The 18077-nt window shown below is 42.4% G+C and overlaps 1 protein-coding gene and 1 long non-coding RNA gene across 2 annotated transcripts; one reads left to right on the top strand and one right to left on the bottom strand.

Moving 5' to 3' along the window:
- Positions 1-8012: 8012 nt before the first annotated feature.
- Positions 8013-12681, top strand: LOC139536978 (transgelin-3-like). Its single transcript, XM_071337749.1, has 5 exons — positions 8013-8203; positions 8931-9144; positions 9400-9574; positions 11443-11545; positions 11804-12681. The coding sequence occupies exons 2-5, from the start codon at positions 8965-8967 to the stop codon at positions 11943-11945; spliced, it is 600 nt and encodes a 199-aa protein (XP_071193850.1). The 5' UTR covers positions 8013-8203; positions 8931-8964; the 3' UTR covers positions 11946-12681.
- A 149-nt stretch (positions 12682-12830) lies between these two features.
- On the bottom strand, positions 12831-14090 carry LOC139536979 (uncharacterized). Its single transcript, XR_011667440.1, has 2 exons — positions 13446-14090; positions 12831-13370 (listed from the first exon to the last, which is right to left on the bottom strand). It is a non-coding gene; the product is annotated as an uncharacterized lncRNA (long non-coding RNA).
- Positions 14091-18077: the final 3987 nt, after the last annotated feature.

Raw genomic sequence — 18077 nt, 5'->3', positions numbered from 1 at the left:
AGGTTTCTAGAACTTGATTGGACATGATTTGGAAATGCACATTTGTGGCCTGCTGGAGGTCATTTTGCAGGGCTCTGGCAGTGCTCCTCCTGCTCAAAGGTGGAGGTAGTGGTCCTGCTGCTGGGTTGTTGCCCTCCTACGGCCTCCTCCACGTCTCCTGATGTACTGGCCTGTCTCCTGGTAGCGCCTCCATGCTCTGGACACTACGCTGACAGACACAGCAAACCTTCTTGCCACAGCTCGCATTGATGTGCCATCCTGGATGAGCTGCACTACCTGAGCCACTTGTGTGGGTTGTAGACTCTGTCTCGTGCTACCACTAGAGTGAGAGCACCGCCAGCATTCAAAAGTGACCAAAACATCAGCCAGGAAGCATAGGAACTGAGAAGTGGTCTGTGGTCACCACCTGCAGAATCACTCCTTTATTGGGGGTGTCTTGCTAATTGCCTATAATTTCCACCTTTTGTCTATTCCATTTGCACAACAGCATGTGAAATTTATTGTCAATCAGTGTTGCTTCCTAAGTGGACAGTTTGATTTCACAGAAGTGTGATTGACTTGGAGTTACATTGTGTTGTTTAAGTGTTCCCTTTATTTTTTTGAGCATTGTAAATACACACATATATATACAGTTGAAGTCAGAAGTTTACATACACCTTAGCCAAATACATTTAAACTCAGTTTTTCACAATTCCTGACATTTAATCCTAGTAAATATTCCCTGTTTTAGGTCAGTTAGGATCACCACTATATTTTAAGAATGTGAAATGTCAGAATAATAGTAGTTTTATTTCTTTCATCACATTCCCAGTGGGTCAGAAGTTTACATACACTCAATTAGTATTTGGTAGCATTGGCTTTAAATTGTTTAACTTGGATCAAACGTTTCAGGTAGCCTTCCAAAATAAGTTGGGTGAATTTTGGCCCATTCCTCCTGACAGAGCTGGTGTAACTGAGTCAGGTTTGTAGACCTCCTTGCTCGCACACGCTTTTTCAGTTCTGCCCACATATTTTCTACAGGATTGAGGTCAGGTCTTTGTGATGGCCACTCCAATACCTTGACTTCGTTGTCCTTAAGCCATTTTGCCACAACTTTGGAAGTATGCTTGGGGTCATTGTCCATTTGGAAGACCCATTTGCGACCAAGCTTTAACTTCCTGACTGATGTCTTGAGATGTTGCTTCAATATATCCACATAATTGTCCTCCTCATGATGCCATCTATTTTGTGAAGTGCACCAGTCCCTCCTGCAGCAAAGCCTCCCCACAACATGATGCTGCCACCCTCGTGCTTCACAGTTGGGATGGTGTTCTTCGGCTTGCAAGCGTCCCCCTTTTTCCTCCAAACATAACGATGGTCATTATGGCCAAACAGTTCTATTTTTTTTCATCAGACCAGAGAACATTTCTCCAAAAAGTACAATCTTTGTCCCCATGTGCAGTTACAAACCGTAGTCTGGCTTTTTTTATGGCGGTTTTGGAGCAGTGGATTCTTCCTTGCTGAGCGGCCTTTCAGGTTATGTCGATATAGGACTCGTTTTACTGTGGATATAGATACTTTAGTACCTGTTTCCTCCAGCATCTTCACAAGGTCGTTTGCTGTTGTTCTGGGATGGATTTGCACTTTTCGCACCAAAGTACGTTCATCTCTAGGAGACCGAATGCATCTCCTTCCTGAGCGGTATGACGGCTGCGTGGTCCCATGGTGTTTATACTTGCGTACTATTGTTTGTACAGATGAACGTGGTACCTTCAGGCGTTTGGAAATTACACCCAAGGATGAACCAGACTTGTGGAGGTCTACAATTTATTTTCTGAGGTCTTGGCTGATTTCTTTTGATTTTCCCATGATGTCAAGCAAAGAGGCAGAGTTTGAAGGTAGGCCTTGAAATACATCCACAGGTACACATCCAATTGACTCAAATTATGTCAATTAGCCTATCAGAAGCTTCTAAAGCCATGATATAATTTTCTGGAATTTCCCAAGCTGTTTAAAGGCACAGTCAACTTTGTGTATGTACACTTCTGACCCACTGGAATTGTGATACAGTGACTTATAAGTGAAATAATCTGTCTGTAAATCAATTTTGGAACAATGAATTGTGTCATGCACAAAGTAGATGTCCTAACCGACTTGCCAAAACTACAGTTCATTAACAAGAAATTTGTGGAGTGGTTGAAAAACGAGTTAAGTGAACTTCTGACTTCAACTGTGTATGTGTAATATATATATATATATATATATATATATGTGTGTATATGTATATATATTTTTTTTTTTTAAACATTAGGTATCTGGAAGTGATGGTTGAAAGCTGTTAGATGTTGCATATTCAGACATCAAGTTAATTTATATATTTTGGCTGTTCTGCAGTGGTATATTTTACCACTCAATGATTAGCAAGGTTTGTGGGGCAACAGAGGCATATTTTGGCTTCATGGAGATAATGCTGTTACATAAGATCAAAGTTGAGACAAATGTAAATTGGTTTTATATTTATTAAATGATGGGCCATTTTTAATTTTAGACTTTTTGTAAAAATTATTTTGCATTTTTAGCTTATAAATTGGGGCGTTTGGGTTATTAATAAAGTCATTGATTTTTTTGATTTTATTATTTTGATTTTTTTAATTTAACCTTTATTTAACCAGGTAGGCCAGTTGAGAACAAGTTCTCATTTACAACTACGACCTGGCCAAGATAAAGCAAGCAGTGTGACACAAACAACAACACAGAGTTACACATGGAATAAACAAACGTACAGTCAATAACACAATAGAAAAGTCTATATACAGTGTGTGCAAACGGCGTAAGGAGGTAAGGCAATAAATAGGCCATAGTAGCGAAGCAATTACAATTTAGCAAGTTAACGCTGGAGTGATAGATATGCAGATGATGTACAAGTATAAATACTGGAAATACTGGTGCAAAAAAGTAAATAAAACAATATGGGGTTGAGGTAGATAGTTGGATGTGCTGTTTACAGATGGGCTGTGTACAGCTGCAGCGATCGGTAAGCTGCACAGGTAGCTGATGCTTAAAATTAGTGAGGGAGATATGTCTCCAACTTCAGCGATTTTTGCAATTTGTTCCAGTCATTGGCAGCAGAGAACTGAAAGGAAAGGTGGCCAAAGGAGGTGTTGGCTTTGGGGATGAACAGTGAAATATACCTGCAGGAGCGCGTACTACGACTGGGTGTCGTTATGGTGACCAGTGAGCTGAGATAAGGCGGAGCTTTACCTAGCAGAGACTTATAGATGACCTGGAGCCAGTGGGTCTGGTGACGAATATGTAGCGAGGGCCAGCCGACGAGAACATACAGGTCGCAGTGGTGGGTGGTATATGGGGCTTTGGTGACAAAACGGATGGCACTGTGATAAACTGCATCCAGTTGCTGAGTAGGGTGTTTGAGGCTATTTTGTAAATGACATCGATGAAGTCGAGGATCGGTAGGATAGTCAGTTTTACGAGGATATGTTTGGCAGCGTGAGTGAAGGAGGCTTTGTTGCGAAATTTAATTTTGGATTGGAGATGATTAATATGAGTCTGGAAGGAGAGTGTACAGTCTAGCCAGACACCTAGTTATTTGTAGTTGTCCACATATTCTAAGTCTGAATCATCCAAAGTAGTGACGCTCGTCTGGCAGGCGGGTGCGGGCAGCGATCGGTTGAAGAGCATGCATTTAGTTTTACAAGCGTTTAAGAGCAGTTGGAGGCCACGGAAGGAGTGTTGTATGGCATTGAAGCTCGTTTGGAGGTTTAGAAACTGTAGATGTATACAGAATGGTGTCGTCTGCGTTGAGGTGGATCAAGGAATCACCCGCAGTAAGAGCGACATCGTTGATATATACAGAGAAAAGAGTCGGCGCGAGAATTGAACCCTGTGGTACCCCCATAGAGACTGCCAGAGGTCCGGACATCAGGCCCTCCGATTTGACACACTGACCTCTATCTGAGAAGTAGTTGGTGAACCAGGCGAGAAGCCAAGGTTGTTGAGTCTGCCGATAAGAATACAATGATTGACAGAGTCGAAAGCCTTGGCCAGGTCGATGAAGACCGCTGCACAGTACTGTCTTTTATCGATGGTGGTTATGATATCGTTTAGTACCTTGAGTGTGGCTGAGGTGCACCCGTGACCAGCTCGGAAACCAGATTGAACAGCGTAGAAGGTACAGTGGGATTCGAAATGGTTAGTGATCTGTTTGTTAACTGGGCTTTCAAAGACTTTAGAAAGGCAGGGCGGGATGGATATAGGTCTGTAACAGTTTGGGTCTAGAGTGTCACCCCCTTTAAAGAGGGGGATGGCCACGGCAGCTTTCCAATCTTTAGGAATCTCGGACGATACGAAAGAGGTCGAACAGATTGGTAATAGGGGTTGCAACAATGGGGGCAGATAATTTTAGAAAGAGAGAGTTCAGATTGTCTAGCCCAGCTTATTTGTACGGGTCCAGGTTTTGCAGCTCTTTCAGAACAACTGCTATCTGGATTTGGGTGAAGGAGAAGCTGGGGAGGCTTGGGCAAGTAGCTGCAGGGGATGCAGAGCAGTTTGCCGGGGTTGGAGTAGCCAGGAGGAAAGCATGGCCAGCCGTAGAGAAATGCTTATTGACATTCTCGATAATCGTGGATTTATCGGTGGTGACAGTGTTTCCTAGCCTCAGTGCAGTGGGCAGCTGGGAGGAGGTGCTCTTATTCTCCATGGACTTTACAGTGTCCCAAAACGTTTTGGAGTTAGAGATACAGGATGCAAATTTCTGTTTGAAAAAGCTGGCCTTTGCTTTCCTAACTGACTGAGTGTATTGGTTCCTGACTTCCCTGAAAAGTTGCATGTCGCAGGGACTATTCGATGCTAGTGCAGTCCGCCACAGGATATTTCTGTGCTTGTCGAGGGCAGTTAGGTCTGAAGTGAATCAAGGGCTATATCTGTTCTTAGTTCTACATTTTTTGAAAGGGGCATGCTTATTTAAGATGGCGAGGAAATTACTTTTAAAGAACGACCAGGCATCCTCTATTGACGGGATGAGGTCAATATCCTTCCAGGATACCCAGGCCAGGTCGATTAGAAAGGCCTGATCGCAGAAGTGTTTTAGGGAGCGTTTGACAGTGATGAGGGGTGGTTGTTTGACCGCTAACCCATAGCGGATGCAGGCAATGAGGCAGTGATCGCTGAGATCCTGATTGAAAACAGCAGAGGTGTTTTTGGAGAGCAAGTTGGTCAGGATAATATCTATGAGGGTGCCCATGTTTACGGATTTAGGGTTGTACCTGGTGGGTTCATTGCTAATTTGTGTGAGATTGAGGGCATCTAGCTTAGATTGTAGGACTGCCGGGATGTTAAGCATATCCCAGTTTAGGTCACCTAACAGAACGAGATGGTAAGTGATCCATGCAGTTACAGGTGACAAAGTAGACTCAATACTAATGAGAGTAGCTGTGTCACCTGCAACAAAACACATTTTGTTTTAGTGGTTTACACAACTGTATTAATATCTTATTTCATCAGGTCAGAAACATGAAAATCTGGATTATTTTTGCCCTCAGTGGTAAGTGTGTATATAAAATGTTTTGGTACATTTTAAAATGGCTGGTCTGCAGCAATCTCAAGGATACTGTATTTAATAAATTATTGAGCAGAAAAGTGCAAAACTAATATTTTGAACAGGAGTTTTCGCTGCTCCATTTATGAAGGAAGAGGAAGCAAAGCGGTTCATCAGACTGAAGAGACAATCGGGATACTGGGATCCCAACCACTCTCAGAACCAGTGGGTTTACACTATTGAAGAAAGGTGCCACATCTATCGGTGTATTTTATGTATGGATTTAGGATTTTGTATTGCTTTTGACAAGTCCAGGCTTTCTACCTGTGTAAATGTATGCGATTGTTTGCATGCACATGATATTATTACTCTCTCTACCCAAGGCCAATGAGTACTGGACAGCTCTCCGAACAGATGCTCAGTATTACATGGATATGGGACACCTGATGTTCGACCGCTCTGTGGCTATGTGAGTCTATTAAGACAACTGTTACCATAGATAGCGGCAATGACACTAAAAGCATTTAACAGAGAGCACAGCTTACATACCGGTAATGTGTAACTCTGCTATTGATGTGTTTTTAAATAGTCTGATTGCATGTATTTCCAATGAAAACAACAGGCTCTATATGGAGATACTGTGGAATGCTCGTTCTCATCTTGACAGGCAAACGGTGACAGATGGTCAGTAGAGGAACTGTGGAGATGCTCAACAGCCACAGTATCATGGATATAAATCATCAACACCTCAGTGGGGGTGGATGACTACAATCACTTAGCTAAATGTGCTTTCTCTACAGTGCTGTCCTTGATGTAAGAGTGTGATTGCACTATGTATTATCCTTTTTCTGTCCAAATAAACATTTTAAAAAGGAAAATGCATATTACATTTTTGCACGTGCATGATTCGTTTTTGCATGGACATGTTTCATATAACATAGGCTACTGTAACTTTGTGAAATGCATGTAAGAATATAAACTATTGTATACAAATAATAAAAAGGGTTAAGGTGTAAATCTACTTGCTAGACATGCAGTGCCTTCAGGAAGTCTTCACACCCCTGGACTCTTTCCACGTTTTGTGGTACAAGGTGGGATTAACATTTATGTAATTGTAAAAAAAAAAATGTCAATGATCGACACAAAATACTCTGTCAAAGTGGAAGAAAAATTCTAACATTTGTAAAAACAAAATTTTAAAAACTAGATTACGTAAGTATTCTAACATGTCAATACATGTTAGAATCACCTTTGGCAATGAATACACCTGTGAGTCTTTCTGGCTAAGTCTCGAAGAGCTTTGCACACTGGATTATACAATATTTCCACATTCTTAAAAAAATGATTCAAGCTCTGTCAAGTTGGTGGTTGGTCATTGCTAGACAGCCATTTTCAAGTCCTGCCATAGATTTCCAAGCAGATTTAAGTCAAAACTGTAAAAAGGCCACTCGGGAACATTCAATGTCATCTTGGTAAGCAACGCCAGTGTATATTTGGTCTTGTTTAGGTTATTGTCCTGCTGAAAGGTGAATTAGTCTCCCAGTGTCTGTCTGGAAAGCAGACTGAACCAGGTTTTCTTCTAGGATTTTGCCTGTGTTTAGCTCTATTCAGTTTCTTTTTATCCTGAAAAGCTCCCTAGTCCTTGCCGATGACAAGCATACCCATAATATGATGCAGCCACTGCCATGCTTGAATATATGAGGAGTGGTAGTGATGTCTTATGTTGAATTTGCACCAAACATAATGCTTTGTATTCAGGACATAAAGATAATTTCTTTACCACATTTTTTGCAGTTTTACTTTAGTGCCTTATTGCAAATAGGATGCATGTTTTGGAATATTTTTATTCCGTACAGGCTTCCTTTTCACTTTGTCATTTAGGTTAGTATTGTTATTGATCTATCCTCAGTTTTCTCCTATCCTAGCCATTAAACTCTAACTATTTTAAAGTCACCATTGTCCTCATAGTGAAATCACTGAGCGGTTTCCTTCCCCCCGGCAACTGAGTTAGGAAGGACGCTGTATCTCTGTACTGAGTTAGGAAGGACGCTGTATCTCTGTACTGACCGGGTGTATTGATATACCACCCAAAGTGTAATTAATAACCATTTAAAATTCAGGCTGTAACACAAAATCATGTGGAAAAAGTCTAAGGGTGTGAATACTTTCTGAAGGCACTGTATGCCTTGATTCAAATGCCTTGTGAATAAAACAACTGATCAATTTATTGATGAATATAGAGAGCGTACACATCACAAATATCAACCATAGGCCCTTCTTTACCCATTAATTTGACTATCTACAAATCATGTAATGCTACATTATATTCATGAAATAATTGGAATGAACTCCCAGTAAACTATTTGAAGGGTAAAGTCCAAGAGTAACCATTCCTGGACATTACCACTGGATATTGACGTTTCTCCCCTTTGGCCATGAATTCATCCTGATAGTAGGCTACATCCCCTATCGGAGGCGCGAAGGCGCAGCGGCATCAATTGACTCTCCTGGCACTGAAAGCTGTAGGGAGTCCAAGAACGGATGCTGAGTACGGATGTTGAGGTTGGTACTGCACTCATCAAGATGTCCAGTTTTAACAGCATGTGACTCCAGAGTGGGACTAACGACCAGGAACGGAACGAAGCCTGACCATACATAAATTGAAAATTCGTAAGTAAATGACTGAAATGGAAAAATAATGTGCAGAGACGGAACCTGACATTCCGAATGGGCCTAGATGTATTGCGAACGCTATAATAAATGATGTCATATTGCATGCACTTGCACTAGCAGTATTTTCCCTGGAGGGAGTTAATCCAGGCCGTTTAGTTTACGTTATTTCCCTAACTCGATAGTCTGAGGGATTTATTTTTGGCTGATCTATTTGTCTTTTTCTTTCACCTATGCAAGCAAGTATATTATGGCGTTTCATAAATCAATCCCTGGATGCCATCCAGTGGAGAGTGACAACGCGCGCATCACAGGAGGACTACGTAGACTATCTGAAATTTCGATCATATTTCCCTCGATTTATTTTCGAGGGAAGTATCATCCACACGGTTAAAACAAATAAAATTATGAAGATTGCAATGTGAAACTAGAGGTGTCTGAATATATGAAAAAAATCGCTGAACTTTATGACTGCGTATCTTTGAAGTCAGAGGCCCGTATCTAAATATACATATGACATCAGAAATGAAATCCCAGGGCAGACTAATACAAATAATTAACAGACAGCAGTGACATAGTGCATGTCTCCAGCGGCACACATCCTCAAACTACTAGACTGCAGTTCAAAAGTTATGGATTAATTTACCCACAATAAGTGATTTTGCTTCTAATTTCAAAGAAGGGTTGGAGAGATGTTCATTTGTTAAATTGCACCCTTTCCTTGCAGTCACTCTCTTGAAAGAGCTCGAACTCTGGAAGCCATGGCAAACAGAGGACCCAGTTACGGGCTGAGTAGGGAGGTTCAGGAGAAGATAGACCAGAAGTATACTCTGGACCTGGAGGCCAGACTGGTGGACTGGATCATCTTGCAGGTTGGGGGGGACATAGAACGACCAGAGCCTGGGAGACTAAACTTCCAGAGCTGGCTCAAGGATGGAACAGTGAGTCTCTGACAAACTCTGGTTGATGTAACCTTGTGCATGTCTTCCATATTCTAAACCTAACTCTTAAAACACATATACAGATCATCTCAGACTGTAATTCACCATTATCATAATAGACGGTATTTGATAGCCTTTGTTATTATGGGGTTTCTTCTCCTGGTTCTCAAAGCCACCAACTACTGCCACCTCTAATGCTAGGTGGGTGTAGGCCAGTTCTAATCTGTCATTCCATTATTTAATCTCTCGTTGCAGATTCTTTGTAGGCTCATTAACAGCCTCTATCCCTCTGGTCAAGAGCCCATAAAGAAGATCCCAGAGACAAAGATGGTCTTCAAGCAGATGGAGAAGATCTCACAGTTCCTACAGTCAGCTGAAGCTTATGGGGTGACCACCGGGGACCTTTTCCAGACCGTGGACCTATGGGAAGGTAGAGCTCTTCCACCTTACACTCACATGCAGCAATTGGTTAGTCCTTATGTTAGATAACTTCAGGTATGTGCCATGTATGTGAATATAGCCTTTCAATATAATATACCTTCCTGGAAAGGATTCATTTGTCAAATCATACATTTCTTTTCTACAATTAAATGTTTTTTATAACCAATGAGGGAACAACATGGACTACAGGAAACTGCAGAGAGAGCACGCCCCCATCCACATCGACAGAGCCACAGTGGAGGGGTCAAAAACTTAAAATTTCCTCTGCGTGCACATCACTGACGACCTAAAATGGTCCCTTCACACAGACAGCGTGGTGAAGAAAGCTCAACAGCGCCTCTTCAACCTCAGGAGAATCAATACATTTGTCTTGGCTCCTAAGACCCTCACAAACTTCTACAGATGCATCATTGAGCGCATCCTGTCGAGCTGTATCACCGCCTGGTACGGCAATTGCACTGTCCGCAAACACAGGGCTCTCCAGAGGGTGATGCAGTCAGCCCAACGCATTACCGGGGGCACACTGCCTGCCCTCCAGGACATCTACAGCACCCGGTGTCACAGGTCAGCTATGGAGATCATTAAAGACCTCAGCCACCCTCCCCACTGCCTTTTCACCCCTCTACCATCTATCTAGAAGGCGGAGACAGTACAGGTGCATCAAAGCTGTGATGAAAGACTTAGAAAACAGCTTCTATCTCCAGGCCATCAGACTGTTAAACAGTCACCACTAGCCGGCCTCCATCCAGTACCCTGTCCTGAACCTTAGTCACTCTCAATAGCTGGCTAACACCCGGTACTCTACCCTGTACCTTAGAGACTGCTGCCCTATGTCCATAGTCATTGAACACTGGTCACTTTAATAATGTTTACATTTTAAAAATGTTTACATTTTTTTGTCCATTAAAATAACATCATATTGATCAGAAATACAGTGTAGACATTGTTAATGTTGTAAATGACTATTGTAGCTGGAAACGGCTGATTTTTTATGGAATATCTACATAGGCGTACAGACGCCCATTATCAGCAACCATCACTCCTGTGTTCCAATGGCACATTGTGTGTTAGCTAATTTAAGTTTATCATTTTAAAAGGCTAATTGATCATTATGAAACACTTTGCAATTATGCTAGCACAGCTGAAAACTGTTGTCCTGATTAAAGAAGCAATAAAACTGGCCTTCTTTAGACGTGTTGAGTATCTGGAGCATCAGCATTTGTGGGTTCGATTACAGGCTCAAAATGGCTAGAAACAAAGAACTTTCTTCTGAAACTCGTCAGTCTATTCTTGTTCTGAGAAATGAAGGCTATTCCATGCGAGCAATTGCCAAGAAACTGAAGATCTGGTACAACGCTGTGTACTACTCCCTTCACAGAACAGCACAAACTGTCCATAACCAGAATAGAAAGAGGAGTGGGAGGCCCCAGTACACAACTGAGCAAGAGGACAAGTACATTAGAGTGTCTAGTTTGAGAAACAGACGCCTCACAAGTCCTCAACTGGCAGTTTCATTAAATAGTACCCGCAAAACACCAATCTCAACATCAACAGTTAAGAGGCGACTCCGGGATGCTGGCCTTCTAGGCAGAGTTGCAAAGAAAAATCCATCTCACAGAATGGCCAATAAAAATAAAAGATTAAGATGGACAAAAGAACACAGACACTAGACAGAGGAACTCTACAGTTTATTTTATTGCTAGGTATTACTGTACTGTTGGAGCTACAAACACAAGCATTTCGCTGTACCTGCGATAACATCTGCAAAGCTGTGTACATGACCAATAAACTTTGATTTGACCTACTAAAGCCAAATATAGTATTGAAATGTCTGTCTGGTATTTTGTGTAACTACAGGGAAGGATATGGCTGCCGTGCAAGGGACCTTGTCGGCACTTGGCAGTATGGCGCTCACAAAGGATGATGGTCAATATCGTGGTGAACCTGATTGGTTTCATAGGTAAGGAACCAATCATGATAGCTGTTTGAAATGAGTTGTACAAAACAGCAATGATACTGTATGTCCATTTCTTTATTACATGCCACTCCAAAATGAACTATTTATGAGTCGCATAACTTGACCCCTCCCACCTGTTTGCTTACATATCAATACTGTAGGTGTAGACCCTTCCTATCTGACTTGTATCAGTTTTAAGCTCTCCTGTACAAACATCCATCACAGCAGGTAATTCACCAGTTTTGTCTCCTGTGCTTTTAGGAAAGCTCAGGGAAACCGGCGGGAGTTTTCTGAGGAGCAGTTGCGTCAAGGCCGCAGTCTGATTGGTATGCAGATGGGGGGAAACACTGGGGCGTCTCAGTCTGGCATGAGAGGGTATGGTATGCCACGCCAGATAATGTAAAAATGTCATTTCGCTCCTCTAAATTAATCCAAAGTTGCTCTCTCATTAGCTCAGTGGCAGCGTGAAGTTTCCCTGATGATCTCGCTATAGGGGCCCGAGATGTAACCTCATACTGAAAATCTCAGAACACTATTACAGGGCATTACAGATGATGTCCTTCAATAAGCCTTTGTATGAGCTCACAGTGGCTCTTCTTCACTCAGTTACACGGTCAGGTGTGCCATTTCTGTCAGAGTGGATGTTTTTTTTTGCATCAGACAGGTGTTCAAGGTTTCTGTCAACACAATTCTGAAATGACAGCAATTGTCTAAGAAGCAATTGTCTAAAAAGAAATGTTATTTTGAAAAGTAATTGTAATGATAGTCACGATAGTATTAAGTTACAATATTCTTTATTCAGGTAATTTACAGCACCACTAGTCTTATTCTTTACTACACTGCGGAATGTGAATGCAACGCACTACAGCCATTTTTCTTTTTATATAACTACATTCATGGCATGATTTCTTTATGCACCAAGTTCGTGTTGAGTATTGAATGTTAAGTCAAATATTTGTTGAAGTACTTCAATTATATGTATTGTTTTCTAGTTTAATTTATGTTACTTAATGTATCCAGATGTATGAGTACTGTGAAATGTCTAATAAAAAGCATGAGCTGGCGCAAAAAGTTGGTAGAGGTGCTGCCTAATGACGAGTTCACTCTAGGCTATAAATAAAGTTACTCTATATATACAAGCTCCCAGTAAATTATTGGGTGAAGCACCAATATTTTGTCATCATTGTGCCTTCTTCAGGGTAATGTCATGAATGCTTGAACCAGGTTATGTAGACAAAAAGTGCAATTAGTGCAACCAATGACAATAGTGAGGGGTGTGTCATAGTTATTAGGGTGATGAGATTTTTTTATTTATTAATTGCTAAAAGCATTTAGAATATTAGGCTATTGCAGTGGATGCTACTGAGGGGAGAACGGCTCATAATAATGGCTGGAACGGCGCTATTGGAATGGCATCAAACACATAGAAACCATGTTTGACACCATTCCACTTATTCCGCTCCAGCTATTACTATGAGTCCATCCTCCCCAATTAAGTTATCTGTGCGCTATTGTTATATTGCAACGTAATTAGATATTGTACATAATATTAGCATCAACATATTATTAAACTAAATTTCATATACATATTTCATTGTTTACATTTCATTGAATCTCTGTTACATATAATCTTTTGGTTCAACCGTAATGCACAACAAGCATCATCAACAAAGTGGGACTCTAACCCAGGCAGCGCCATCTGTCCTTCAGAAGCCCGATGGTGCGCGCCACAACAGCGCGTACCTGGCAATGGCGCACATTGTAGTTCCTCTCTGCGGGTTGGCGAAAGGGGTGAGCAGCCACCGCTTGAGAGGATATCCACTGTCGCCTGTAAGGTTAGTGAATGGGTTAGGCACTGCAGCAGAGAAACTGCAATTGATTTAGAATTTCTACATTACCGTACCTAGAAGCCAGCCATCACGCACAGCTCCAGCCTCAAGTCTGCGCCCAACACTGCGGTTTCTCCATATGAATGAGTCATGGGTTGACCCAGGCCACCACCATGTCCGCATCACATATGATTTGGACATTCATGGAATGATAAAGCTTTCGATTAATGAAAGCCAATTCACTCTCACTTGTTGCCCTTATAGCAACATGAGTGCAGTCAATTGCACCGATTATTTAGGAAACCGGACACTGCTGCAAATTGCACTTTTTTATTTGCCTGGTCACCCACGGTGTAAAGAAACTTTGTAGAGGTGCGTCAATCCAATTATACCTCCTAACACGTCTTGCATAATGCGGCTAAAGCTTGGCTGAGAGATCCCTGACCTGTCAGCCAATTCCCTTTGAAAAGTGCCGGTTGCCAGAAATCCGAGAGTTGTCAGTTGTCAGCCCGGCTTGGTTTCTGCGGGTGCTTCTCTGTAAAGTTGGGCCTACTACAGCACAGGGATCCAAGAGAACAGCTCTTGGAAATCGGAACCGGCTCATACGCCACTCATCATCATCGGCCAGTAAATCTTGCTGTTCTTTGAAAATTCGCTCACTCTGAATTTTTCCATTCGCCAAATCTTCCAACAGTGCCAAAGCAGCCATTGTGCGTCATTACGCATTGTAATTGCATGCCTTTTAATACCCACCCATTTGATTGTCAAAGCCACGCAATTGCTTAACACCTTCAGGTGTGGTAATTACGCTGATTGTAACTGACAATGACAGAGGGCTATTATCACATTGACAGTTCTGCGCAACGAACATGTGATAACTAAATATATGAAACTGTGCACTCGTATCTGCCCGACTGAGGTATCGAAAACGGCATACGTTTAAACGTAATTTGTCCTACTGTTCACCTTATTATTTATGAGAATACATTTCATAACATGCAGGTATTGTTTAATAATTACAGTTCCAATTAAATATGATTCCTGATTAAACAGTACAACATATTTTAGTTTTTTTTGTTGCAAAAACAGCTTTCTCCGTTTGTATTTATTATCCTAAATCATGTTTTTTGTGTGCAGTCAAAGGAACTCTTCATATATAATACGTGAGAGGTAATATTTTGATTTATTTTACACAAAGGTGTCAATTTCAAAGCGTTTCTCGAGTTCTCGCAGTTTCTAATTTCTCAGGTGTCCGTGGAGGACCGCACATTTTCCCATCAAGTTGTTTTTTATAAATCCCCAAGTTTGCTTAGAAAGTTGCATACGCCTTCTTTTGTGCCTACACAACGTTTATAAATGAGGCCTCTGATCACTACTCCATTTTGCTTCTCCCTTCCTATAGGCAGAAAATCAAATAGGAAGTACCCTTGCTAAGGATTATTCAATGTTGATCTGATCACGCAGACTGGGATATGTTCCGGGTAGCCTCCGATAATAACATTAAGGAATACAGAATACTGATAAGTGACTGAGTTTCTCAGGAAGTGTATAGGAGATGTTGTACCCACTGTGACTATTAAAATCTACCCTAACCAAAAACTGTGGATAGATGGCAATATTCGTGCAAAACTGAAAGCGCGAACCATCGCATTTAACCATGGCAAGGTGACTTGGAACATGGCATAATACAAACAGTGTAGTTATTCCCTCCGTAAGGCAATCAAACAGGCAAAATGTCAGTATAGAGACAAAGTGCAGTCGCAATTCAACGGCTCAGACATGAGACGTATGTGGTAGAGTCTACAGACAATCATGGACTACAAAGGGAAAACCAGCCCATTGCGGACACAGACGTGTTGCTTCCAGACAAGCTAAACACCTTTTTTGCTCACTTTGAGGATAACACAGTGCCACCGACATTGCCCGCTACCAAGGACTGTGGGCTCTCCTTCTCAGTGGCCAAAGTAAGTAAGACATTTAAGCGTGTTAACCCTCGCAAGGCTGCCGGCCCAGACTGCATCCCTAGCTGTGTCCTCAGAGCATGCGCAGACCAGCTGGCTGGAGTGTTTATGGACATATTCAATCTCTCCCTATCCCAGTCTGCTGTCCCCACATGCTTCAAGATGGCCACCATTGTTCCTGTACCCAAGAAGGCAAATGTAACTGAACTAAATGACTATCGCCCCATAGCACTCACTTCTGTCATCATGGAGTGCTTTGAGAGACTAGTCAAGGATCATATTGCCTCGACCTTACCTGACACCCTAGACCCACTTCAATTTGTCTACCGCCCCAATAGATCCACAGACGATGCAATTGCTATCGCACTGACCTATCCCATCTGGACAAGAGGTATACCGATATAAGAATGCTGTTCATTGACTATAGCTCATCATTCAACACCATGGTACACTCCAAGCTCATCATTAAGCTCGAGGCCCTGGGTCTGAACCCCGCCCTGTGCAATTGGGTCTTGAACTTAAAGACAGGCCGCCCCCAGGTGGTGAAGGTAGGAAACAACACCTCCACTTTGCTGATCCTCAACACTGGGGCCTCTCAAGGATGCGTTCTCTGCCCCCTCCTGTACTCTCCAACTCAATCATCAAGTATGCAGACATCACAACAGTAGTAGGCCTGATTACCAACAATGACGAGACAGCCTACAGGGAGGAGGTGATGGCCCTGGGAGTGTGGTGCCAGGAAAATAACCTCTCACCCAATGTCAACAAAACAAAGGAGCTGATCCCACCCCCCCATCTACATCGACGGGACCGCAGTGGAGAAGCTTCAAGTTCCTCAGCGTACACATCACTGACAAACTGAAATGGTCCACCCACACAGACAGTGTGATAAAGAAGGCACAACAACACCTCTTCAACCTTAGGAGGCTGAAAAAATTTGGCTTGGCACCTAAAACCCTGAAACTTTTACAGATGCACAATTGAGAGCATTCTGTCGCGCTGTATCACTGCCTGGGATGGCAACTGCACCACCCGCAACCGCAGGGCTCTCTAGAGGGTGGTGCGGTCTGCCAAACGTATCACCGGGGGCAAACTACCTGCCTTCCAGGACACCTACAGCACCCAATGTCACAGGAAGGCTAATAAGATCATCAAGGACAACAACAACCCGAGCCACTGCCTGTTCACCCCGTTATCATCTAGATGGCGAGGTCAGTACAGGTGCATCAAAACTGTGACAGAGAGACTGAAAAACAGCTTCTATCTCAAGGCCATCAGACTGTTAAATAGCCATCACTAGCACATTAGAAGCTGCAACTGCCTGATCGCGGGGGAGGGGCAGAGCACACAAACTCACACGTTAGCTCAATCTTAGCTTGTAGTGTGGGTCAACTGTAACTCCTGCCACGTTATAGTTTATTCTACTATACGTGGGAGTGTTGGCAGGATATAAGGAGTGTGCTTAGTCCTGCAGTGGTCTACTCTTGTTAAGCTAGCTACTGCATAGCTCATTCACCGTGGAACACATGAGTCTAGGCAAGATGGCTGCGCCCTGTGAGAGATAAGCGTGGGTCAGCTTGCGACACTCTCTGGGGAGAACTGCAAGTCTGCTGGAGTGAAACATACACAGACTCCCGAGCTTGCAGTGTTAGGCACCAGGACGGTTCTGGTGGAGAGACAAGACACGACAACTAGGACAAACCCTCTGCCCCGCAATACTGGTTGACCAATCTGAGTATCGCCCAGGTTGGTACACTGTCACAAGTGATTAAAACATGGACAAAACCCAAACAAGATGGCACATGCCAAACCGAGTGGGGGGACAGCAGAGCTCCCAAGTGGAGAGGCTAGCTAGCTAGCTAGCTGCTTCAAGCTATTGAATAGCTGCGGGTATACTTCTGAGTTTATACACTCTAACATAGAGCTCTAAACAAGCGAATCCTCTCTGGAGTGAGCCGAGAATAGGAAGAGGTAGAGGTGGGAGTAGCAGCACTACCCAGTACACAGGACTAAAAGTATCCTGCCCAGCGGAAGTATACCATTTTGGAGTGATCCAATATGGTGCTACATAAAGTCAGAAGCATTAGGCTACTATTGTTGGTCCTAGTTTGTCTGTAACATTAAGAAAAGGGGAAATGGTTGCTGTGAAAAAGGGGTAATACTTTGTGTTGGTAGTAAAAACAAATGTGCTCATGTTTGGGTTCCCTGTGTTGCCAACCAGAAATGTGGGAGAATGTGAGATATGGTAGCCTAATCTTTTGTAATTTGTAATCATGTGTAATCAAGGGGTGTGCTTGTTTCTGCCCGCAAAGGGAGCCTTTCACTCTAGTGGTTGCTTCACGTGCACTCTACAGTGGCTATCACGCTAGCCTGCCTGCTTAGTGAAGTTGAATGAGAGCCAACTGAAAACTGAAGCACCAGATAAACGAATTATTTTTAATCTTATCTTCACGGTAAGGCAGTTATAAAGCATATGATATAGAACACCAAGTTAAGCGGAGTTTAATGATATTTGTTTTTCTGACGTTTTCATAGTTTAATTCATTTATAAAACTCCGTTAGCCTGTCGTAGTCATGGCGACAGAGGACTCAACGAACGTTCACAAAGTGTAAATAAAGAAAAACATTGTAACTAGCTGTTGTTAGGGATATGTTGATAATGACGTGATTAAAATGTTTTTGTGAGATGATACATTTTTTAAAAAAAGAATACCTTTTTACAATTAGTTTTTTAGTAACAATTTT

Source organism: Salvelinus alpinus, chromosome 13, assembly GCF_045679555.1.
Source record: "Salvelinus alpinus chromosome 13, SLU_Salpinus.1, whole genome shotgun sequence".
Lineage (NCBI taxonomy): Eukaryota > Metazoa > Chordata > Actinopteri > Salmoniformes > Salmonidae > Salvelinus > Salvelinus alpinus.
Note: the sequence above shows the minus strand (reverse complement) of the source record. Positions and strands in the feature narration are given on the sequence as shown.